This window comes from Planococcus citri, chromosome 5 (assembly GCF_950023065.1).
Source record: "Planococcus citri chromosome 5, ihPlaCitr1.1, whole genome shotgun sequence".
NCBI lineage: Eukaryota > Metazoa > Arthropoda > Insecta > Hemiptera > Pseudococcidae > Planococcus > Planococcus citri.
In genome coordinates, this window is record NC_088681.1 from 50,854,010 (window position 1) to 50,880,212 (window position 26,203).

At 35.4% G+C, this 26,203-nt stretch overlaps 2 protein-coding genes across 6 annotated transcripts in view; both read left to right on the top strand.

Moving 5' to 3' along the window:
* LOC135849170 (uncharacterized) overlaps positions 1–26,203 on the top strand; it is a 91,184-nt gene that overhangs the window by 40,793 nt on the left and 24,188 nt on the right. The window contains exons 1-3 of one of the 5 annotated variants that reach the window (XM_065369445.1): positions 17,968–18,118; positions 19,038–19,910; positions 23,178–25,626. The exons of 3 other annotated variants lie outside the window; for them this stretch is intronic. In XM_065369445.1, the coding sequence (XP_065225517.1) occupies positions 19,055–19,910; positions 23,178–25,504 (3,183 nt within the window). In that variant the 5' untranslated portion in view covers positions 17,968–18,118; positions 19,038–19,054 and the 3' untranslated portion in view covers positions 25,505–25,626. Of the gene's footprint in view, positions 1–17,967; positions 18,119–19,037; positions 19,911–23,177; positions 25,627–26,203 lie in introns of those variants that run through there. One more of the 5 variants, XM_065369444.1, reaches the window with a different exon arrangement.
* Positions 8,840–15,684, top strand: LOC135848545 (uncharacterized). Its single transcript, XM_065368473.1, has 2 exons — positions 8,840–9,848; positions 13,333–15,684. The coding sequence occupies exons 1-2, from the start codon at positions 8,996–8,998 to the stop codon at positions 15,561–15,563; spliced, it is 3,084 nt and encodes a 1,027-aa protein (XP_065224545.1). The 5' UTR covers positions 8,840–8,995; the 3' UTR covers positions 15,564–15,684.

The window sequence follows — 26,203 nt, forward strand, 5'->3', positions numbered from 1 at the left end:
TTTATTAGAAAAAAAAACAATTAAGTACCTACCCAAATTAATTAAATTAGCTTAATAGCGGATTCCTTTGGCAAATTCAGCGCCTTTAAATTCGAATTTACCATCTTCGGTGATTTATGCTTTCTTTTAAAAAAATGTATACCAACTTAATTCCATGAAAGTGATGGAAATTACTCTTGAACCCAACAGGTATCAACTCCCTTGAACCGAATTTCACATTTTCCGCTCATTCTAGAGCCTTTGACGTAATTTTCGAGGTCATTTAGGGCTCTGAAAAATATTTTATAACATTTTTTTGTGGTATACTACATATATCCAACATAGTTTTACATTTCATCTAATTTCGAGTCGATTGAGCCCCATATGTTATAGAATATTTTGGTAGGTATATTTTAGGCAAAAATGTATTAGCACATTTTGAGCTTTTTTAGGGAATATTTGATTATATTCAGCAATTTTCACTGTTTTTGGGGAATTTTTTTATCAACTGACAAAACAGGTGAAATTTTAAAACTTAAAAAATTGTTTATAATCAGAAAATTGAAATTTGAAAAAATGAACATTTTTTTCCTAAAAAATCAAAAAGTATGCTAATTTTGATGGAAAGGATAGAAAGCATTTTTTAGAAAATAAATATCTCAGCCCTAGTCATATTAGTGTTTGAAGCTGATTTTCACAATTTTTACTCAATAAGTAGGTAGGTACTAGGTACCTATGCATTTTTATTATTATTTTTTGTTTTGAAAACAAAAACGCAAATCCCCGAAAGCAGTCAATTTTAAATTTTCAAAAATTCACCAAAAATCGAAAATCAATTTAGGCAGCTCAAATTTTAGGTTACGGGTAATTCAGAATCCGCTCTCTTAAAAAATCGTGGTCTCGTTCAAATCTGAGGTGGACTCTTTAGGGGTTTCTTTTGTCAACTCAAAACTGATTTTCATCTGACTCCCTATATGTAAAATTTGATTCGACCACCTCTGCTCTCAACATTTTATTGACGTTTAACGCTTTCGTTTCGTTTTCAGATGAACCAAAATTGGAAGTATACGAAGATGAAAAGTACCAATATCTCCATGAAAATATGCGTGATAAACGTCTTGACACGTTCGATTTTTCAACGAAACGTGAACATCACGATTGGATTGTTCCTGATAAGAACTCAAAGCTTGAGGCGTTTCTGAGAAATGGCGACTTGTATGACATCACAATCAAAGCTGATGAAAAACTATATAAACTCCATCGACCTGTATTGAAATCTGAGTCTTTATACTTCAAAGAAATGTTTTCTAAAGAGTGTTCGGAGTTAGCTGCACAATCTGAGGGTACACCACCAACCCCTCCGAGCAAGGATAAAATATATTTTATGGATGAAATCGATTCCTCATCGTTTGATGGCATAGTCGATCATATCTACAAATTGGGCAAACACGAGTTCACATCTGGCAGGATTGTTCGTTTATTCAAAGCAGCCCATAAATTAAAAATTGACAGCTTGAAGAATTCGTGTGAGAACTGGATGAAGAGCAATTCCGATGACATGTGCGGTGAAGATGTCGTTGAAATGTTGAATTTCACTCGCGAACACATCGAATACAAATCATTGAATCGATTTTTCTTATCCAAATATGTGGTCGACTCGTGGCCAAAAATAGACATCTTGCCACAATTCGCTGACCTTTTCAAAGCAATCACGCTGCCAATCGGCGAAGAAAACAAGGTAGACTTGTCTGATAAGATTGATCAAAAAACATTCAAGTCGATCGTCGATTACATGTACCTGGACAGTGAACGAGTAATTTTTAAGGCTGAAAATATTTTGCAATTTTTGAAAGGAACCGAGATTTTTAGAATAGAAAAATTAGTCAAAAGATGCGCAGCATTTCTATTGCGTAGGCAGCACACCATAAAATCCGAAGATGAAATAGATGTGGCCGAAGTGTTGAAGTTTGCTCGCAGGAATATCGAGTATCGTGAAATTCTAAACAGTATTTTCCTAGCAAAATACATGATCAAATGGCCTCATGTGGACATTTCACTGTTCTGTTCGATTACTTACGATTGTCTGGAGAATTTATTAACGTCGCCCGAATTTTTTCTCGATGATCCACTTGAAATTCTGGATATGTGTTCGAAATGGGTAATGCATGATGTGGAAAATCGATATTGCCTTATTCCTCAAATTGCTTTCGCCATAAGTCAAAATCGTCTTGTAGATTGCGATGATTATGCTATCCCAAGCCCTGCTGATTTCAACAACTGCTCGCAAGACTGCATCAAAGAGAAGCTATGGGATACCTTAGCTTCAACTTCTGTTCTCCCTTTTGCAGAATTATCGCAAGATAAATCAAAAATGCAAAAAACTACTCTACCAGTGTTCATCACATGGGGGTTTGGAGATGAATTATTCGAAATTTATGATTCCAATTGGGACAAAATGGATTCGTTCCGGTTTTGTGAATTAAATACCGATAGGTATGATAAATATTCAAGTGCAACGTCAGCCTGCATCATCAACGATAACATATTTCTACTTTCTGGTCGGTCTACATGTTGTTATTTTCACGTTTTCAACTTATCGATGGGAAAGTTATTCTCTTTGGCAACAGATTTGCGACTTTGTAAGACCAAGTGTAAGTATACTTTGCTCAATTGTCGCAACGAAATATACAACTGTGTCGAAGACGGTGAAATGTTTAAATATTCGTTCGAATTAAACCGCTGGATGAGATTCGCAGAACCTGAGCCCGATAAAGATGGATTGCGATTCGCTTGCGACGGAAAGAAATTGTACAGGATGTATAAAATAGCGCAAAGTGATACCACCGCCGATTTCATTATAGAAGAATACAAATTTGAGCAAAAATCGTGGATTTCTTTGCCCAATTCGAGGCTGCAGGTGGATTTTCGACGTGATGATTATGATTGTAAGTATTGGGTCCCTCATGAGCTGATACATTTGAATGATAATGGCTTCGCTGCGTTATTCAATGAACAACTATTTCGATTCGATCAGCAGGATGAAACTTGGCGAAATATAGATTTATGGCCATACAATTCCTCAGATTTGCGTGCAATATGTTATACCATTAGTCAGAAAGAAAATGGTCAAATATTGTTTGTGATCAATAATTTATTGTATTGTCTCGATCCTTCATATAATAGCTGGGAATTGATAGCGGAGTGGCCTCTCACCTGCAGTTGGCATATGCTACCCTATTCAAATATCGAAGCTATTCACTCGTCCTCTATTCCCGTGTAATTATTTTGATCGCGTAATTTCATGATTAGTTACCTACTTGTATTCATACTTATTTTATAACTATACGTATAGTACAAATACATATTCTCGTATACATACCTATGTGTCAAGATATCGTTAAAAATAAACGTAAAACTTGTTTTTTGAAATTTTGATTGAGTAATATTAGTTATCTACCTGTACGTGCATAGTCCTACATTATTCTTCATTGATTGGAATAATTTTTAGAGATCAGTATAATAAATATGATGTATCTGTGTTTCACTTATTGGTGAAAGACACCCGCTTGTCTTGGATCCTGATTTTTGTGCCATTTTTCTTTTAGTAGGTAGGTACTTCTAAATGATAATTTTCGAGCACATAGGTAGTCATGTTTTCCGTCCGCACTCTTCGAGGCGTAGTACCTCTGAAAATTTGTTTTTCAGGGGATTTATCTTATCATGTGGACTCATTACAACCGATTGACGATGATATAGAAAGTTTGAATAAAGGTATGGGCAGTCGATTTTGAAATCTACTTTGAAAAGTTAGAATTCTCCACAGAAGATGGTCCACATTCTGAATAAAATCGTTTTATAATTTTGCCATTCGTGCTTATTTCGGAGGAAATACCTATGTACCATTAGCTGATACGTTCTAATTTCCAGAAAACTGATATACCTAAGCTGGATCATACGTCTTGTAACTTGTAAGATCCAATCATTTTTCGTCGAGTTGCTCGTTATGTTTCTAATCTCTTTGGCAGATACATACGAGAGAATCCTTATAACTCGTCAATTCCGATCGAGCTGAAATTCGGCTACCTGAAAGAACAACTGACCCAAACCTCAAAATCAAATTTTCAGCTGTCGACCTTGATTTTTCAATAATTTTTTTTAAATCTGAAAAGTAAACCCCGCCCCTTCCTCGAAGCGATTTCCACCATTTTCGAGTCGATCTGGAGCCTCCAGCAAAAGTTAACTTTTCTCCAGCAATTTTTAATCGCTTCAAAAGGCGTTATGATCAAATTTGGCTGCTGAAAATTCAATCCCGTCATAAGTTTAATGTTCTTAATCTATTGGGACAGGCGTGTTGAAAAATTTCGAATTAAAAAAAATTCCAAACTCGTCAATTTTTACAAGGTAGCTCTACTTAAAAAGTCAAAACTACTACTTCATAAAGTAGATGTATTACCACAGTTATGGCATTACTCAAAGGATGCACTTCTACAGGTTTAAAAAATGAACGTCGAGATGATAGTGCGTCGTGTTGAAGAAAGATATTATCTCATGTGTTCTGGAATTTATGTTAAGCTAAAAGTTTATTCTTGAATATTGATAGGTAGGTAGGTATTTACAAAGAATTTTGCTACAACGACTTGAAATACTGTCGAAAGCTCACCTTTACAGCTGAAAACAAAAATGAAAATGTTAGAATTTATTCATAATATTATGCTTTTTTTAATTTTTTAAAATCCTCCTCCAGCTCTCAAAAAAACTTTGGCTTTTGGAAGTTTGGTTACAGGGTTATTAAAACATACACTGAGCATTTCGTTGATTCTAAAGCTCTTGCCTCTTCAATAAAAGTATGGAAATAGATTATGCTCTTAAGATCAGCGTTACCAACTGATTTCTTGGAAAATCCCTATTTTCACCATTTTGAGTGAAAAAAAATTCCCTAAATTCATAAAAAATCCCTAATTTTTTAAAAATTGTTTCCCATCATTCCTGATCAGTAAAAAGGCACAATCAATTACTTTGTTTGCATTTCAAATGTATTTATATCATAAAAATGTGAGCCAGTCGCTCACTAATTAGTTACTTAATATCAAAGTATAAAAATTGTCTGTCCAAATTTAATTGAATATTTCTTCATAATTTTAGTATTCAAAAATCAGTTTCAACTTTTAAGGCCATATTCATAGAAGTTATACTTAGGAATCACTTGGCTAAGTGATGAATTTTGAAGCAATTTTTCCAGGCGTGATTGAATTTTTGAATCATTTTTTATTAATGAATTGAAATATTGAACTCTAAAGTATCGATTCATCAGTTTAAGAAATATATGAAATTTTTACTCGTTTATGAGAAAAACTGAAAAATTGAATCAAAATTCACCACTTAGCCAAGTGATCCCTAAGTAAAAACCTGATACTTCAAGATATGACGATACGAGTAAGACCTCTACATACACAATGTTGTGTCGGCATAGACGCACCATTTGATACGAGTAGATACTTGAAATTATTGGACAAATTAAATATTACTAGGACATAGATTTTTCTAACATTTTTCACTTTTTACTATTTTTCACCAAGTTATTATTATATAAATGTAAAAAAACAAAATTTTCCCAAAAATGTCAAAAATTCCCTGAAAATAACAAATTCCCCAGGAAAATTCCCTTGACATTCTAAAAATCTGAAAAATCCCTCGATCTAGGGGCATTTCCCTAGGGTTGGCAACACTGCTTAAGATAGTCTTAGCATTTTACGTAAGTTTTACGTACTTACTGCGCACGCACCGAATCAGCTGTTCATGTACAACGTTGCACCCCATTGGTTGCTCCATGGTGTGACGACACCAACCTGCCATGCGCAGTTCGTAACACATACGTAAAATGCTATGACTATCTTAAGAGCATAATCTATTTCCATACTTGAATCAGTCATTTTGAAAACCCCATTCTTCTGAACTTTTTAAAATTTTTCAGGAAATGAAAAAAACTGTTTGTGCGCTATATTTTCATGGTATAACAGTAAACTTGTGCAGTAATTGATAGGTCTTATGATTACAAATATTTCTGTACCTTTACCAGAACTTGAAGTTTTGTAGGCTGCGAGCAATTCCATTGTGAAATATGTGGAGTTATGGGGTTTTCGAAATGACTTTTTTTTAAAACCTGAAAAGTGACACGTAATCCTAGAAAATCCAGTAACTACAATACCCAAAATGATTGAGTATGGATTTTAAATCATTTAAGTATTGAAGTTATATCTGCAGTGCAGTTTACGATTCAATTAATTTAATGTAATAAAGAAGCCACAAAAATGTTATCCATTTCACCATCGACTTTTATTAACCTAGACCGCTAATCATACGCGAAAAAAAACAATTGGTTATGTCGCCAACTCTGTGTAATAAACAAACGCAACTGCACATGCGTCAACAACTGATGATGTGAGTGTGTGTGTATATGTGTGTATATTGCAGTTAGTGATTGAGTTCAGTTTACGGTAAGGGTAAACCGGGGTAAACTCAACTCAACTACTAACAGCAATATACACACATATACACACACACTCACATCATCAGTTGTTGACGCATGTGCAGTTGCGTTTGTTTATTACACAGAGTTGGCGACATAACCAATTGTTTTTTTTCGCGTATGATTAGCGGTCTAGGTTAATAAAAGTCGATGCATTTCACGCCATAAATTAAAAAATTGAATTACGTTGATGTTCATAAAATTAATGTTCTTCGTTTGTCTTATAAAAAAATGATTTCAAAAACTCTGTAAATGCAGGAGTTATGAGGTTTTCGAAATGACAAACGCTGAAATATGCACTTTTGAGCTACCTTCCAACTTTATCCGATAGAGCTCGCAAAGCACCATCAGAATCAGTAAAAAACATAAAAACCCCTTACATGGTGATTTACGGGGTTTTCGAAATGACTGATTCACTTGTATTAAAGAGCTTTAGTTGATTCAATTTCATTGTTTGGATTAGATTTGTTTAGACCTGATCAGATCTAATCTAATGAGACACTGTGATATACTACCATGCCTGCTGTACTTATTCGGAGTATTCCGGAGAGTCAACGTTGGTAACACTAATACATCTGCAAGCTCCAGCTATCTATACCTGGATGCTGCGGATGTATCTTCAGTCACGAATGGTTGGGTCGACACATCCATAGTTTCTCGCAGTTAAATTGTTAATATAACGTGTTTATTATCCTATCCATTCATTTGGTTACAACTTTCAATAGTTGAAGTGATAGTATAACGACTTGATCGTCAATAAGTGTTATTAGTTTAAGTTCATTATTATTCATTGTCAACGTGTTAAGAATACATATCATCTCCCCACGTAAGTACTGTTTTTATTGCACGAAAGTGTGTTAGAATATAATATGGTGGAGTGTAGAAACAGGATTCTGGTATTCAGTCTCTGCTGGTAAGCAAGGTAGTCAACTTAAATAGTATATTCGTCACAAATCTTATTCCACAGCTTTCACAACACACCTGATTGAATCCGATAAGAAAAATTTAGAAGTGGCTAGAACATGTAGATCCTAGGTTTTGGATACATTTTTCTAAGCAGGCCAGGGAAATTATAATTTGGCGGCTCATTCACGTAGGCTACACGACTTTTTCCATGTTTTGGGAGTTATGGTATTTTTCTTGATGAAATCAAATCGGGTCATTTTGGGAATTTCTGACCTCACTTTCGAGTGAGACAAAAATGGATAAAATTCATGTCTATTAGATATGTACCTATAAAATACAAACATGAAAACAGTGCAATTTCAGCAGAATTAGAAATCTTTGATTTTTTGCACTTGTGATTATTTTCCCATTCAGCAAAATCTTCAAACTCTATCGAGATTCCATAAATTTTTGAACTGGTCAAAGCTAAATCGAAAGAGTATTCAAATTATATCAGCCATCAAATTTCGTAGATATGCCTAAGTGCATTTTTCGATTTTTAGTGAAGTTTTTGAAATGTTTGCGTCAAAAATGAGAAAAATAAAAATTGTTGTAAAATTGATCTAGAAAGCTGAAATTTAGGATAGACTTCATTTCCCACTTGCCAAATCTACTTATTGGTAACAGTATCGAACCTTTTTGAGTAGGTAATTCTGGAAGATTTTTAAAACTTAAAATTTCCACAAAACATCACCGAATGAAATCGGTAAGCCGAAATTCTCTTTGCACCTTAATTTCAACATGCTGAGTCGACTAAAGATGATTTCTAGTCGTTTCGGAACCTTTGGCAGTTTTTCGAAAATTTCAGTTTTCCAAAAAAACGCTGTGGGAAATTAGCTTGAGCACATATGCTGGAGGTTGGTGTTTGATGGTGGCCTGTTACTCACCTTTTTTCTAAAATCTGTGTGCTTCAGTTCGGAACCATATTTTTGTCCAACGATTTCGTAGGTACTTAATTGAAAATTTTGAAAACGTCGTTCCTTTTTTAAAACTGTGGATTCTGATTCTAAAGTCAACTTGACCCCAAAATCTTTATTAAAATTGACTCCATTTTTCGACATTTCAATCCTCAAGCTTCTTTCAGAGAGACTCAATTTTGACTTTGAAACTAAATGCATTGCAGAATCAAAATCAGAACTTTCAAAACCCTATAATATTCCATTTGATGAAATAGGTCTGATCAAATCAAAACCAATCCAATCCGATGGCATTCATATGTAGGTACCTACTATATAACTAAAAAAAATAGACTCAGGACAAGGGTTAAAATCATACTCCGGCCTATCAATGATATTAGGTCTAAAACTGTTACGAGAATTGAACCATCCTAGGCTAATCCATATTCACGGGTGCTAAATAGGATGACTGAGTATACATCTCCTCACTCCTCTCCCTTCTTACGCCGCGGATTGGTCACTGGTACTCATGAAGCAATGATTTTATGTAAATTATGAAATACATATTATTATACGTGTATTTCAAACAACAACACCTATCTATAGGTTAAGATTTCGTTTGTTTTCCACAGAACCCCGAATCCGAATCATGGACACTGGAAATTCAAACGAGGCAAAAGCTGATCATCAGAAACCGAAAACGTTGATCAGAAGTCAGTTCAAAGATGTCCTGATCAAGGTCGACCAAGATATTTATTACCTGGATCGGCTACAATTAGCTTTACATTCGGGATACTTTGAAAAACTATTCACCGAAGATTATAAAGAGAAGAACTGCGACTTGATAGAAATCCCACTGATGGACACCGATACATTTTCCGCCACGGTTGATATCATTTATGGAAAAAAATTGAATGACGTCATTAATGACGATAATTTTGCATCGTTGTTGATGGCTATGGATTATCTGCAAGTGGACGTTGACGAGGATATTTATCGACAAATTTTGACCGACCGCTTATGTCACGACAGCGGATTGTATTACTTCTGGGCCAGTCCGTTTACTCGTGAAATATTCAAATTATACAGTTTCATCACGGAAACTGCAAATTACCAGAATTTATTGCCAGTCATTTTTCACTACCTGTCTCTACATATTCTAGAGTTACAAGATCTGGATGAATATCTATCAATTCCGTTCGATCATTATATTCACCTAATTTCACAACGAGGGTTTCGTTGTGATGAAGAAAAATATCAAAAACACGCGTTGAGTGAAGTTTGTGCCAAGTGGATCTGTCACGACTTAGAAAATCGTTTACCTCGCTTACTTGAGCTCGTAAATGCTGCCAGGTACAGATCCTACTGTTCAAATGTGCTTTCTTATGACGATGATACCAACTTACGGTTGCCAGCCATCGATCAGTCTACGAGTGTAGATAAAGTTTCAAGATATTTTTACAAATTATTCACGTATACTGGAGAAATTAGTCGTATTGTTGGTAAGTATAGTAAGTAATATTTCACGTAGGCTTACATGCTATTTAAAAATTAGGAATTTGGTTCGCACTTGACCTTTGAAGTTCATCATGGATGGAACCATCCTAGAGTCTTCAACGGATTTTCGGTTTCTCCAGTTTTCGAAGAATTGCTCTAAATGGGGTTAAAATGAAATCCAGTTCGTTGGTATCTATAAATTTGAACTCGCCATATTTGTGACTCTTTCAATCAACCTATAGGCACATCAGTCAACATATTGTGCGGGCTTAAATTAAAAATTTTCAAACTTCATCACCAATCGAATCGAGAGGTTGAAAATGTGTACAAACTAAATCACTGCCTGGAATGTTAATTTGATCAAATTTTGATTTTTTTTTTCTTGAGAAACAGGCCAAATTTGAATTTTTAAAAGTTCGTCAAAAATCGAAAAATAAAGCTCAGAAATCGAAATTTCTGCCAGGGGCGTGTTTTAGCCTAGGATTTCAATTTTCACTAACCTTATACTTACGAGTACCTAAGTGAACATTTTTTTTCAAGAAATATTCAAATACCTAGCCGAAGAAGTTTTTTTTGCCAATTTTCACAAAAGTTAGGAGTTTCTTATAATTTTGACCAGGAAAGGAACTTCTTTACGATTTTGACATAAACAAGACTTTTTTGACAATTTAGGCAAAAACAGAAACTTTGCAGACAATTCTGGCAAAAAACTTGGCAAGAGCAGGAATTTTCAAAATTTTGGCAAATGTTTTTCGGTCATTTCTGCAAAAAATATTACGACATTTTTGATAACGTTAAAAAAAGGTACCTATTTTTCGACCATTTTGGCAAAAAAACAAGACTGTTTTACCAATTTTAACAAAAGTTGGGATTTTTTAATATTTTTTTTTAAAAAGAAGCTTCTGCACAATTCTGGCAAAAATGAGACTTTTTTGACAATACTTTTGGATATGAGATTTTTAAAAACATTTTTGCAAAAAACATGTGCTTTTTTGGCTACTTTTACTAAAAGTTAAGATTTTTTAATAATTTTGGCAAAAATAGGAATTTTTGAAATTTTGGCAAACAACAGGGGTTCTTGTTTATTTTTACAAAAAAAGTTAGGACTTTTTTGGTAACGTCAGACCGCGTGGTGCCAGAATTTTCTATTCACTACTCATGGATACAGAATTTTTCTCCCAAAAAACGCGTTTTTTGGCTATTGTGAGAGTTGAGGTCAGAGATCTTCGTAGGTATTATTATAAAAAGTACTCTTGCAAATAGAGATTAACTCAATTGCCTGGGAAAGATATTGTCACTTGGTATAATAGTTTGCTCTTACCTTACAAAGAGATGATCTTCACATAGATGTATCGCAAATAAGGTAGTCAAGTCACAATTTCGCGATAGAGAAAATAGTTTATTGTTGATAATCAATGAATAAATTTTAACAAGATTTCTTGAAACAAATGTTAACACAAATATTAAGAATTCTTTTCACGATAAAAATCATTAGATTATTTTTGCGTAGATACAACTTTAACCGGAAACGAAATAGATTTTATTAAAACGAGAACGTACATTCCTGCTGCGCATTCAAGAACATACTTACCGAAAAAGTCTTTGTCAACAACAGATGTCGTTGACAAAATACTTCAGAAATCACCAGCCAGTGATTTCTGCACTTCACACGTACACCAAATGTCGGCATGATAGTATCTCACACTATACTGTCCAAGAGGGGGGGTGGGGGGGGGGTTGGGAGGCGGAAATTCCGCTCAAAAATTTTCATTGAAGGTACCCAACAATAATCCATCATAATTTTCCAAATCTGGGAACAGGGCCATTTCGTCTATCTTACCGTGGAATACCCTTTTTAATGTTTTAAAAATTCCCCTAAAATCGAAAAATCAACTTGGGCAGCTCAAATTTTGATTACGGAGATGTCAGACCACGCTCTTTTAAAACATTGTGGTCTTGTTCAAATTTGAAGTAGACTCTTTGAGGGCTTCTTTTGGGGTGGGATTTATCGGCACGACAGTTTAGGGTGTTTCAACGACGAAAAAAGGTAGTTTTCACGACGAAGTAATATAATGCCCGGCCACATAAGAATTGAACGACCAAAAAAAAGTTGAACGACGAAATAAGTTTATCCAGCGACCATATAAAAATTGCACGACAACATAAAAAAAATCAGCGACGGAAATTAAAAAGTCACCCGACAGCAGTCAACGACAGATTTTTAAAAAATGCACGACATTCTTGTATAAAATAACGACGAAATCTCGAACATGTGTTTCTTTCTTAAATATAAAAATTAATCGATCATGTAGATATGTTATGGCCTATGGGACGAAATACATTCATCTACTTCTTCACTGCTTCAGCAACGCTTTCTTAGCCTTACTTGGCCGGCCTCTCTTACGTTTTTTGGCATAGAGGAATTGCTTTGGCCAATCTGGAACAGCGACAAGTTTGAGTCGAATGTGCATCCCTAATAGTCCGGCATACTTATGACAATAGGAGTAATTGCACCCCCCCTCGCCGATCCTCCGGGACAACTTTTTTCTTAAAGGGGACTTCCTAAGGAACATTTTAAAGCAAACTTTCCCAAAAAAAAGTTGGCCTTACTTACAAAATGGCGGCCATTTTGATTGACAGATCAACCGAAATTGCAGATTTCGCGTTTCAACATAGGACTTGCACGAAATTTTTCAAACCTTACAAATGTAGATCGAAAGATCATGCAAATATTTATCACCTGTCAAAATTTCAAGTGCTAAAGTGCGTTTTTCGATTTTTGGTGAATTTTTGAAAATCCAATTTAGGCCAAAAATGAGGGAAAAAATCAAAATTATACCAAATTGACCAAGAAAGCTGAAATTTGGGCTATACCCTATTTTCGACATGCCAAATCGATTGGAAACGGTTTCAACCCGTTTTGAGCAGTTCCGGAGCCTCCAGCAGATTTTTGAAACTCAAAATTCCCACAAAATTCAATGAAATTGGAGTTGTAAAGCTGAAATTTATTCTCAAAACTAATTTCCATACGCTACGAAGTGCTGCAGGCGAATTTCAAGTCGTTTCGGAGCCTCCAGCGACTTTTTGAAAATTCCTGAAGCCTTCAGCAGATTTTTGAAACTTTAAATCAATTCAATATGATACTTGAACAACCTACTCTCGTAAAATTCACAGGTTATCTTATGTTGTCGGGAATTCCTTTTTTTCGGCGTGCAAAGTGAATATCTCTGTCGTTACACTGGTCGTCGTTCAAAAACCTATTAAATTCGTCGTTCAAATCACTTATGCCGTCGTGCATTTAAGGCTGTCGTGCAAACAACCTATTTCGTCGTTGAACTTTGCTGTCGTTCAATATATTTCTCTGTCGTGCTATTATATATTTCCCCTTCTTTTGTCAGCTCAAAACTAAGTATAAGTAATTAAAATTCGATTCCACCATCACTGCTCTCAACATACTATTGACATTTGACCCTTTCTTTTCGTTTTCAGATGAACCGAAATTGGAAGTATATGAAGATGAAAAATACCAAGATTTCCATCGAAATGCGCGTGAAAAACATCATGATATTGTCGGTAGTTATAGTTTTTGTTTCGGGGAAAGTGCAGAACATCACAGATGGACTGTTCCCAATAAGGACTCAAAGCTAGAAGTGTTTCTGAGAAATGGCCACTTATACGACATCACAATCAAAGCTGGTGAAAAACTATATAAACTCCATCGAGCTGTACTGAAATCTGAGTCATTGTACTTCAAGGAAATCTTTTCTAAAGAGTGCACTGAATTGGCTGTACAATCTGAGGGTACACCACCAACCCCTCCGAGCAAGGATAAAATATATTTCATGGATGATATCGATTCCTCATCATTTGATATTGTAGTCGATCATATCTACAAATTGCGGAAACATGCAGAGTTCGCATCTGTTGGGATTGTTCGTTTATTCCGAGCTGCCCATAAATTAAAAATTGACAGTTTGAAGAAATCGTGTGAGAAGTGGATGAAGAGCCATTTCGAAAACGTGTGCGCTGAAGATGTCATTGAAATGTTGAATTTCACGCGCGAACACGTCGAATACAAATCATTGAATCAATTTTTCTTATCCAAATATGTGATCGACTCGTGGCCAATAATAGACAACTTGCCACAATTCGCAGACCTTTTCAAGTCAATCGCGTTGCCAATCGGTGAAGAAAACAAGATAGACTTGTCTGATAAGACTGATCGAGAAACATTCAAGTTGATCATCGATTGCATGTATCTAAAAACTGTTTTTGTAACGGAGGAAAACATTTCGCAATTTATGAAAGCGACCGAGTACTTTAGAGTAAATAAAGTAATCAAAAGTTGCGCAGCCAATTTATTGCGTTTCCATGACAGAATAAAATTCGAAAATTCGATAGATATGGCCGAAGTGTTGAAGTTTGCTCGCAGGAATATCGAGTATCGCGAAGCTCTAAACAGTGTTTACCTGGCCAAATACATGATCAAATGGCCTCATGTGGACATTTCACTGTTCTGTTCGATTTCATACGATTGCCTGGAGAATTTACTAACGTCGCTTGAATTTTTTCTCGATGATCCGGTTGAAATTCTGGATATGTGTTCGAAATGGGTAATGCATGATGTGGAAAATCGATATTGTCTGATTCCTCGAATCGCTTTCGCTATCAGTCAAAATCGTAATGCAGATTGCGATGATTACCCTATCTCAAAACCTGCTGATTTCAACAACTGCTCACAAAACTTTATCAAAGAGAAGCTATGGGAAACTTTAAATTCAACTTCTGTTCTCCCCTTTGCACTATTATCCCAAGATGAATCAGAAACGCAGAAAACCACGAAACCAGTGTTCATCACATGGGAGTCTGAAGATGAATTATTCGTAATTTATGATTCAGAGTGGGACGAAATTGAGTCGTTTCATTTTTGTAAAAATATCGAAGATCGCGAATATGTAAGTCCAATGTCAGCCTGCATCATCAACGATAACATATTTCTACTTTCTGGTCGGTCTACATGTAGTCGTTTTCACGTTTTTAACTTATCGAAGAAAAAGTTATTCTCTCTGTCATCAGATGTGCGACTTTGTAAGAACAAGAGTAAAAAATATACTTTGCTCAATTGTCGCAACGAAATATACAACTGTGTCGAAGACGGTGAAATTTTTAAATATTCGTTCAAATTGAACCGCTGGATGAGATTTGCAGAACCTGAGCCCGATAAAGATGGATTGCGATTCGCTTGCGACGGAAAGAAATTGTACAGGATGTATAAAATAGCGCAAAATGATAGAATAACCTATTTTATTATGGAAGAATACAACTTTGAGCAAAAATCGTGGATTTCTGTGCCTAATTCGAGACTGCAGGCGAATGATGATGATGATGCTGATGATTGGGTCCTTCGTGAGCTGATACATTTGGACGATAATGGTTTCGCTGCGTTATTCGAAGGACAACTATTTCGATTCGATCAGCGTGAAGAAACTTGGCGAAATATCGATTTTTGGCCATACAATTCCTCAGATTTGGATGGAAGATATTACACCATTGGTCAGAAAGAAAATGGTCAAATATTGTTTGTAATCAATAATTTATTGTATTGCCTCGATCCTTCATGTAATAGCTGGGAATTGATAGCGGAATGGCCCATTACTGGTTGGCATATGCCACCGTATTCAAGTATTGAAGCTATTCACTCGCCTTCTATTCACGTGTAATAATTTAAATCGCGTAAAGTTTCATAATTAGGTACCTACTTGAATTCATAATTTATACCTATGTGTGTATTTGTAAAAATATCGTTGAAAATAAAATCGGTGTTTTCCTTGGTGAAGGATACCTCTTTGTTTGGGATTATTCTGATTTTTGTGCTATTTATCGTTTGGTTGGTAGATAATGTACAGGGTGGCCCATAAGTCAGGCCGCAAATTTGCAAAATTAACGAGCTTAGTAAAATTTTCACGGAATTTTCAACATAGAAAATCGTTTACAATATCGCGTTAAAATCACGTAAAATCATAAGTAAGTAGTGATAATTAAAGTTTGAAATGCTGTGAACACGCCTGTATAACTTTCAACTTAATCCGGTTGCTCTATTCGTAGCCCAAGCTCAAAGAAATGCACTACTAGATTGTGTCTATGACGAAAAAAAATAGAGAGTGCGGCCTGACTTATGGGCCACCCTGTATTTCCAAATTAAGATTTTCGAGCACATAGACATGTTTTTTGTCAGCACTCTAGGAGGTGTTACCTCATAAAATGTGTTTTCAAGGGGTTTATCTTATCACGTGGACTTATTACAACCGATTAACTATGATATAGAAAGTTTGAATAACGGTATGGGTACTGGTAGGTAATTTTCTTGAATTGTGTCACATTTTTCACACCTCATCGTCGATTTTGAAATCAACTTTGAAAAGTTCAAATTCATCACAGAAGATGATCCACATTCTGGACGAAATCGTTTTATAATTTCGCCATTTGAATGCTCAATAAAGTCGGCTTATTTTTGAGGGAAAATACCATGAACCGACACGTTCTAATTTCGAGAAAACTAACAAACGCTGGATCATACTTGTAAAATCCAATAATTTTTCGTCGAGTTGTTCGTTAATTTTTTAATCTCTTTGGCAGATACATACGAGAGGATCCTTACAATTCGTCAACTCCGATCGAGCTAAAATTCGGCTATCTGAAAGATCAACTGACCCAATCCTCAAAAGTCAAAACCAACTTTTCAGCTGCCAAACTTGATTTTTTTTTAAATCCGAAACTCGGTTTATGCGCTAAAGTCAACCCCACCCTCTCCTCGAAACGATTCCCACCATTTTCGAGTCATTCTGGAGCCTCCAGCAAAAGTTGAATTTTCTCCAGCAATTTCTAATCGCTTTAGAAGGCGTTGTGATCAAATTTGGCAGCTGAAAATTCAATCCCGTCATTAGTTCAATGTTCTTAATCGATTACGAGTAGGACGACAGATGTATTGAATAATTTCGAACTTGAAAAAATTCCAAAATCGTCAATTTTTACAATAACTAACGAGGTACTCAAAACTACTACTTCATAAAGTAGATCTACATGTACATATCGCACCTCGAGAGTAATAAGGTCACATCTCAAAAAAGTGAAATTTTACAGGAGAGTGATTTTCTTTTTTTTTTAAACTTGATTCATTATTTTTATCAACTTATAATTAATTGTGAGGAATGAATAGCACCTCATTTTAAAGATCTGGTATCCTACCTTCATTTAGCATAAGAACACTTTGAAAAATAAAATCTTAAAGAGGAAATACATATTATTTTAATGTTTGGAAAACATTTTGAGTTAGAACCTTTCATTAAAGTTGATGTGGAGGCAAAAGGAAGCGTCCAAAAAAAATTTCACGTTAACAAAGTTGTAGAGAATTAAATTTCCAATCGACGTAATGTGGTTAGTTTTTTTCTAGAGTGCTTAGTTTTTGAGTTTTTCTCAAAAAACTAAAATTTCATATGTGCAAATTCATTTTTCTGAAAAGTGATCAATTTAAAACAAAATTTCCATTTGGTACAAACCAATAAAAAATGCACTCCTTGTGAATATTTCTAACTGACAAACATTCAAAACAATCAAAACTATTATTGTTAACACTTTGTATGTATGAAATTTGCTCAAAAAAGGTGGAGTTTTTTGAGATGTACCCTTATAACTCCAAACAACTCGCAATGTTGTTGAGATTTTGAGTTAGGCCATTTGCGTTTTTTACAAGATCTAGATAATGTACCCAACTCAAAGTGTAATTTTTGGTTGAGGGGGGTCATACAAACCCCAAAAATGCAAAAACATCAAAATCAATTTTTTTTGAGATGTGACCTTATTACTCCCGAGGTGCGATATAGGAAACTACAAAATATTGGATATCTAGGTATGATCCTACTAGGTTGAGAAAGTGGAAGCTAGAGGTCGTTAGTAGGTGGAAATGAAGTTCGTTGAAGTTTGAATATCGAAAGAAAAGCCTACTAACTTGTTTATTTACCTGTTATGAGATAGATGTAATTTTATGCGTTCTATTCGCGTTTGATTTATCTTGATTTATGTATTTGTTATGTAATGTGAAAAACCATTACAAAATGATTTGAACTTTGAATTGACTTTTTATTTGTTCGAATTACGCGACTTGTGTTTTCTACCATTTGAAATGTCATCGGAAATGGCTGCCTAAGCCCAAAGCACTGAGGTGCAGGTGACGATGCTTTGCATCGAGATGTGGTGAGAGCTCACAGGTCCCCTTCAGGTTAGATATGCCTTCATTATAAGGCTTTAAAATTACTTTGTAAATATGTGAAATAGTCTAATTAAAGACTTACCTATTTAATTTACCTCGGTATGATTTGATTATAAATCACAGATAGGTTTATCTTATCTTCTTAAAATTACTTGATGTATCTCGATTATGAGATCTCTTGATTTATTCTCTTGGAACTAACTTCGAATTATAATTAAATCATTCGTGAAATTATATTTCTAGATATGAAATTATTTGATACGAGTTTATCTCGTTACTTTTTGGCTACTTGAATTTCCATTGTTTTATTTGTGTAGAAGATCTTTTTATTTTAGATGATTTCTGATCTATAGTATTGGTTAGTAATTTGATGTCTAGGAGGTTTATTTAATCCTACATAGTCGATTCCATATCCCAAGTCTCATAACTCCTAATCATCTACCTATCTTCTTCCAATCCCAACTTTATTACAACTCAATAGAAACCATCACTTCCTTGCAATGAAAAATCCAAATTTTATTAACCCTAGATACCACAATATTATTTTTTTTTTAAATTTCGCATTCAAACTTGAAACTTCAGCCTGCGATATTTCATTTTGATTTTGGGGTCTAATTTTATGGACTTCAGAATCGAAATCCAGTGGTATCATGCGCCTTTAAAAACCTAAAATAGAACACACCTATTGCATTTTTTGAAATTCAAATTATGAGATCCAGGACTACTCTTGGAGACACGATTTTGATTTTGAGGCAAAGCCGATTTCAAAATTATCACCGGCGCCTTTAATCAGACTACAAGTCAGTGACTATTTAATTAATTAGGTACATAGATTATGAAATAGGTATACTGGTACATATTGTATGTACGTATATTTCAAAAAATAATATAGGTAGGTACCTAATGAGGTTTTATTTGTTTTTCATAGAAACCTGAATCCGAATCATGAACACTGGAAATTCAAGCCAGGAAACAACAGATCATCAGAAACCGAAAAATTTGATCAGAAGTCAGTTCAAAGATGTCCTGATCAAGGTCGACCAAGATATTTATTACCTGGATCGGCTACGATTAGCCTTAGAATCGGGATATTTTGAAAAACTATTCACCGAAGATTATAGAGATAGGAACTGCGACTTGATAGAAATCCCACTGATGGACACCGATACATTTTCCGCCGCGGTTGATATCATTTATGGAAAAAAATTGGAAGACGTCATAGATGACGACAATTATGCATCGTTGTTGATGGCTATGGATTATCTGCAAATGGACATTGACGTGGATACTTATCGAAAAATTTTAGCCGGACGGTTATGCAGCGGCTGGGGATTATATTACGGCCGTCCCCGTGGCCTTCCGTTAACTAATGAAATATTCAAATTATATCGTTTCATCACGGAAACTGCGAATTATCAGAGTTTATTGCCAGTTGTTTTTCAAAACCTGTCTCTACATATGCTTGAGTTACAAGATCACGATGAATATCTATCAATTCCGTTCGATCATTATATTCACATAATTTCTCAACGAGGGTTTCGTTGTGATGAAGAAAAATATCAACAACACTCGTTTAGTAAAGTTTGTGCCAAGTGGATCTGTCACGATATAGAAAATCGTTTGCCTCGCATAATAGAGCTCGCAAATGCTGCCAGGTACAGAATCTACTGTCCAGAAAAGCTTTCTTACGATGATGCTAACTTACGGTTGCCAGCCATCGACGAGTCTACGAATGTAGATAAAGTTTCAAGATATTTTTACAAATTCTTCACGTATATTGGGGAAATTACCCGTATTGTCGGTAAGTACGAGTACAGACGTATTATTTCGAGTAAGTAGGCCTTTTTAAATGTTAATTTGATCAAATTTGGATTTTTTTTCATGAAAAACGGCCCAAACTTGAATTTTTAAAAACCTCGTCAAAAATCGAAAAATAAAGCTCAGAATTTAAAATTTTTGCTAGTAAGGTGTTTTAGAACCCTCTGTGGATCCCCTTTCGCTTACTTTCAAGAAAAAAGTATAGGAGGGCTACACTAACGATGTACAATTTCCACCTATGATGTGGTGTTCATTCTTTTTCATGTTATTTGTGGGTGATTGGTCCTTATTTTTGAAATTGGGATCTTTTTCCTCTCCCACCCCCTAAAGTGGTGACCTCGGGTGAGAAAATAATTCCCTATTTTTTATTTTTTCCATTTTTGAAAAATTCGGGCTGCGGTGGGCCCCTCAATTTTCAAAAATTTGAAAAAAACCTAATTCAAAGAACAATTTTTAAAATTTCGAGTTCCATCATCTCTAGAAGATACTTCTGGAGTAAAATAGACTCTCATGGCGATTTTAGCCCCCTCCCATGAAAACCAAGCTGACCCCCCCCCAGAATAGCTGAAATTCGTATATTATGTGGGATGTCCTAAAATTAGTTGTTTTTGGTCTTTCCTCCTCCCAACCCACAAAGTGGTGTGCTTTGGTGAGAAAATAATTCCCTATTTTTTATTTTTTCAATATTCGAAAAATTCGGGTTGCGGTGGGCCCCTCAATTTTCAAAAATTTGAAAAAAAGCAATTCAAAGAAACATTTTTAAAATTTCAAAATTTTGAGTTCCATCGTCTCTAAAAGGTCCCTCTTGAGTAAAATAGACTCTCCCCGCGTAGCACAAGCGATGCCAAAGTCGATGGAAAAGACGAGATCTCTAATCCGTCACTTGTCGACACATTTGTTGACACCAATGTCGATAAATGACGAGTGAGAAGTTGATATCAAAATCGACTGTCGTCTCCCTTCATTTTTTGTCTCGACAAGGTCTCGACATTGGTGTAATTTTTTCGAGTCTAAAATAAGCAAATTTTGATTGAAAAATCATGTGCGAAATGTGCCCAAACCTCTTTTTTTGATTCAAGTAAAATTATTCTCAAAAGTATTTCCCCCAAAAAATTTTTTTTGAAAGAAAAAAAGTTGCCCCGGTAGGGATCGAACCTAGGTTGCCATCTCTGCTGTCACGTTCTCTAACCACTAGACCATTGCCGCTGTTGAGTGGAGAAGCCTCAAAAGAATATTCAGTCCATCTTATTCTGGACTTGGAAAATTTTTCTTATTGTATTGTCGACTCTGACATCGACAAATGAGTCGGCAACACTTCGAAATTTCTAAAAAAAATTTATAGATCTTGTAATCGACATCAACTTCCTCATCAATATTAACCAGATGCTTGATGTCGATTACAAGATCTACAGAAGTATCTACTCGATGACGACATTTTGTAGATACTTTTGTAGACCCTATAATCGATATCGAAATTCAAGTCGTCTTGCTGATGCCAAAGTTGATGACAATTATTAGATCGACAAAAGTAACTATACAAGATCAAAATTTTGTAGATGCTTTTGTCGATCTTATAGTCGACATCAACTTCGGATCGACAAGACGACCTGAATTTCGATATCGATCATGGGCCTACAAAGGTATCTACAATGTATCGAAATCTTGCACATGACTGTAGATACAAATGTAGACAGCAATGACGACCATCAGCATTTTCATCATAATTTTTGAAAAAAGTGTCAATTTTTAATCAATCATCTTAAACGTAGTTAGATTAACCCCTTTGTGGATAATGTTTGGACTTTTTTCAATCAACAATCATGTAAAATCATGTCGATACTTTTGTCGAGGCCACTGACGATCTCGTCAGTGCTACGCGGGTCATGACGATTTTAGCCTGTTCCCATGAAAACCAAGCTGACCCCCCCCCCCCAAAGGAATAGCTAAAATACAAATTTCGGATATTCTGGTGGTGTCAGCTTTGTTTTCATAGGAGCAGGCTAAAATCGTCAGGAAAGTCTATTTTACTCAAAAGGGACCTTTTAGAGACGATGGAACTCAAAATTTTGAAATTTTAAAAATGTTTCTTTGAATTCTTTTTTTTCAAATTTTTGAAAATTGAGGGGCCCACCGCAACCCGAATTCTTCGAATATTGAAAAAATAAAAAATAGGGAATTATTTTCTCACCAAAGCACACCACTTTGTGGGTTGGGAGGAGGAAAGACCAAAAGCAACTAATTTTAGGACATCCCACATAATATACGAATTTCAGCTATTCTGCGGGGGGGGGGGGTCAGCTTGGTTTTCATGGGAGGGGGCTAAAATCGCCATGAGAGTCTATTTTACTCCAGAAGGACCTTCAAGAGATGATGGAACTTGAAATTTTGAATTCTTTAAATAAGGTTTTTTCAAATTTTTGAAAATTGAGAGGACCACCGCAGCCCGAATTTTTCGAAAATAAAAAAAGTAAAAAATAAGGAATTATTTTCTCAACCGAGGTCACCACTTTAGGGGGTGGGAGCGGAAAAAATCGCACATTTTTTTTGCGATGTAGTTAAGGACCACCCTAGTGGGTGAACTTAAATTGACCTCAACCACCATTACTTTGTCCTCAAGACCTTCAAGGAATGATTGAGAAGCCTCGTTCTGTAATTTTCAACTATGGGAGGGCATAATTTTTTAGAAAGGGGGTCTGAAACCCCTATGGCCAAAATTCAAAATTTACCATTTTCGGCGATTTATGGTTTCTTTTCAAAAAATGTATACCAACTTATTCCATGAAAGTGATGGAAATTAATCCTGAAACCAATAGGTATCAACTACATACCTTGAACCGGATTTCACATTTTCCGTTAATTCTGGAGTTTTCAGCGTGATTTTCGAGTTCATGCTAGTGCTGGGACTAATGTTTACAATTTTTACTCAATAAATAGGTAGGTCCTATACATTTCTTTTTTGAAAAGAAAAACGAAACTTGCCAAAAGCAGTCAAATTTAAAAATTTTAAAAATTCGTCAAAAATCGAAAATCAACCTGGTTGCTCAAAATTTGATTGCGAGGTTTTCACACCCCGATCTTTTAAATCGTCGAGGCATTGGTCAAATCTGAGATGGACTACATTAGAGGTTTCTTTTATCAGCTCAAAACTGATTCTCATCTGACCCCTTCCCATCCCTTGCTCTCGAGAAAAATTCGATTCGATCGCCTCAGCTCTCAACATGCTCATTTGACCTTTTCGTTTTGTTTTCAGATGAACCAAAATTGGAAGTATACGAAGATGAAAAATACCAACACCTCCATCAAGATACGCGCGGTAAATACATTCACATCATCGGTAGCTTAGATGATTTGTTCGATAGTTTTTCAGAGGAACGTGAACATCACGACTGGATTGTTCCCGATAAGAACACAAAGCTAGAATCGTTTCTGAGAAATCGCCTCTTGTACGACATCACCATCGAAGCCGGTGAAAAACTGTATAAACTTCATCGAGTTGTATTGAAATGTGAGTCATTGTACTTCGAGGCAATGTTTTCTAAAGAGTGCTCTGAGTTAGCTGCACAATCTGCGGGTACACCACCAATCCCTCCGAGCAAGGATAAAATATATTTTATGGATGATATCGATTCCCCATCGTTTGATATTGTAGTCGATCATATTTACAAATTGCGAAAACAGGCGGAGTTCACATCTGGGGGCATTGTTCGTTTATTCAAAGCAGTCCATAAATTGAAAATTGTCAGTTTGAAGAAATCGTGTGAGAAGTGGATGAAGAGCAATTCCGAAGGCGTTTGCGCTGAAGATGTCATCGAAATGTTGAATTTCACTCGCGAACATGTCGAGTACAAATCATTGAATCAATTGTTCTTATCCAAGTATGTGGTCGACTCGTGGCCAAAAATAGACAACTTGCCACAATTCGCAGACCTTTTCGAGGCAATCGAGCTGCCGATCGGCGAAGAAAACAAGGTAGACTTGTCCGATAAGGTTGATCAAGAAACATTTAAGTTGATCGTCGATTACATGTATCTGGACAGTGTAAAGGTAGATGATGGGAATATTTTGCAATTTTTGAAAGCGACCGAGATTTTTAGAATAGAAAAATTAGTAAGAAGATGCGCAGCATTTATATTGTTTAGGCAACGCACCAGAAAATCTGAAGATGAGATATATGTGGCCGAAGTGTTGAACTTTGCTCGCAGGAATATCGAGTATCGCGAAATTCTAAACAGTGTTTTCCTTGCCAAATACATGATCAAATGGCCTCATGTGGACATTTCACTGTTCTGTTCGATTTCTTACGATTGTCTGGAGAATTTATTAACGACGCCCGAATTTTTTCTCGACGATCCATTTGAAATTCTGGATATCTGTTCGAAATGGGTAATGCATGATGTGGAAAATCGATATTGTCTTATTGCTCGAATCGCTTTCGCTATAAGTCAAAATCATCTTGTATATTGCGATGATTATCCTATCCCAAGCCCTGCTGATTTCAACAACTGCTCGCAAGACTGCATCAAAGAGAAGCTATGGGATATTTTAGCTTCAACTTCTGTTCTCCCCTTTGCAGTATTATCGAATGATGAATCAAACATGCAAAAAACTACGCTACCAGTGTTTATCTCATGGAAGATGGAATGTGAATTATTCAAAGTTTTTGATTCGAATTGGGACGAAATTGATTCGTTTAGTTTTCGTAAATTAAATACCGATAGGTATGAGTTTGAAGATTCAAGTGCAATGTCAGCCTGCATCATCAACGATAACATATTTCTACTTTCTGGTCGGTCTACATGTTGTGATTTTCATGTTTTTAATTTATCGAAGAAAAAGTTATTCTCTTTGGCAACAGATGTGCGACTTTGTAAGACCAAGATTAGATATACTTTGCTTAATTGTCGCAACGAAATATACAACTGCGCCGAAGACGGCGAAATTTTTAAATATTCGTTGAAATTGAACCGCTGGATGAGATTTGCAGAACCTGAGCCTGATAAAGATGGATTGCGATTCGCAAGCGACGGAAAGAAATTGTACAGGATGTGTAAAATATCGCAAACTGATACCACAACCGATTTTATTATGGAAGAATACAATTTTGAGCAAAAATCGTGGATTTCTATGCCCAATTCGAGACTGCAGGTGAATTCGCTGCGTAATGATTATGACGATGATTTTGATGATGATGATGATGACGATGATGATGATGATAATACTGATGATGATGATGATAATGATGATGATGATGATAATTGGGTCTTTCATGAGCTGATACATTTGAATGATAATGGTTTCGCTGCGGTATTCGAAGGACAACTATTTCGATTTGATCAGCAGGAAGAAACTTGGCGAAATATAGATTTCTGGCCGTACAATGCCTCAAATTTGCCTGGAAGATATTATACTATCATTGGTCAGAAAGAGAATGGTCAAATATTGTTTGTAACCAACAATTTATTGTATTGTCTCGATCCTTCATATAATAGCTGGAAATTGATAGCGAGATGGCCTAGCCCCTATTCTTTACCCTTTTCAAATATTGAAGCTATTCACGCACCCTCTATCCAAATGTAATTATGTATTTTGATCGCGTAGTTTCATAATTAATAGGTACCTACTTGAATGTATAGATATTTTATACCTACCCTATGTGTAAAAATATCGTAGAAAATAAACCTGCAACTTGTTTTTTGAAATTTTTACTGAATCGTTTTTATCTACAATTCAGTAGGTAGTTATTTACTTACGTGCATATACGAGTACATTATTTTTCATTGATTGAAATAATTTTTAGAGATCAGCATGTATCTAAGTATGTTTCACTTAGTGAAAGACATCTCTTTTTCTGGGATTATTCTGATTTTTGTGCCATTTATCGTTTTATTGACCTACCTACTTCCAAATGATGATTTTCGAGCACATAGACGCGTTTTCCCTCCGTACTCCAGGAGGGGCTACCTCTCAAAATCTGTTTTTTAGGGGGGTTTATCTTATCATGTTGACTGTTTAAGTACAACCGATTGACTATGATATAGAAAGTTTGAATGAAGGTATGGGTAATATTGGTTACTGGTAGATAATTTTCTTGAATTTTGTCACATTTTTCACACCTCAACGTTGATTTTGCAATCCATTCTGAAAAGTTGAAATTCTTCACAGAAGTTCGTCTACATTCTGAATGAGCACCACCCTTCAAGTCATTGTCGCAAAATTCTTGGCGTATCAATATAAATATACAATTCCAGAACGCATAAGAAAATCTCGTTCTTCAAC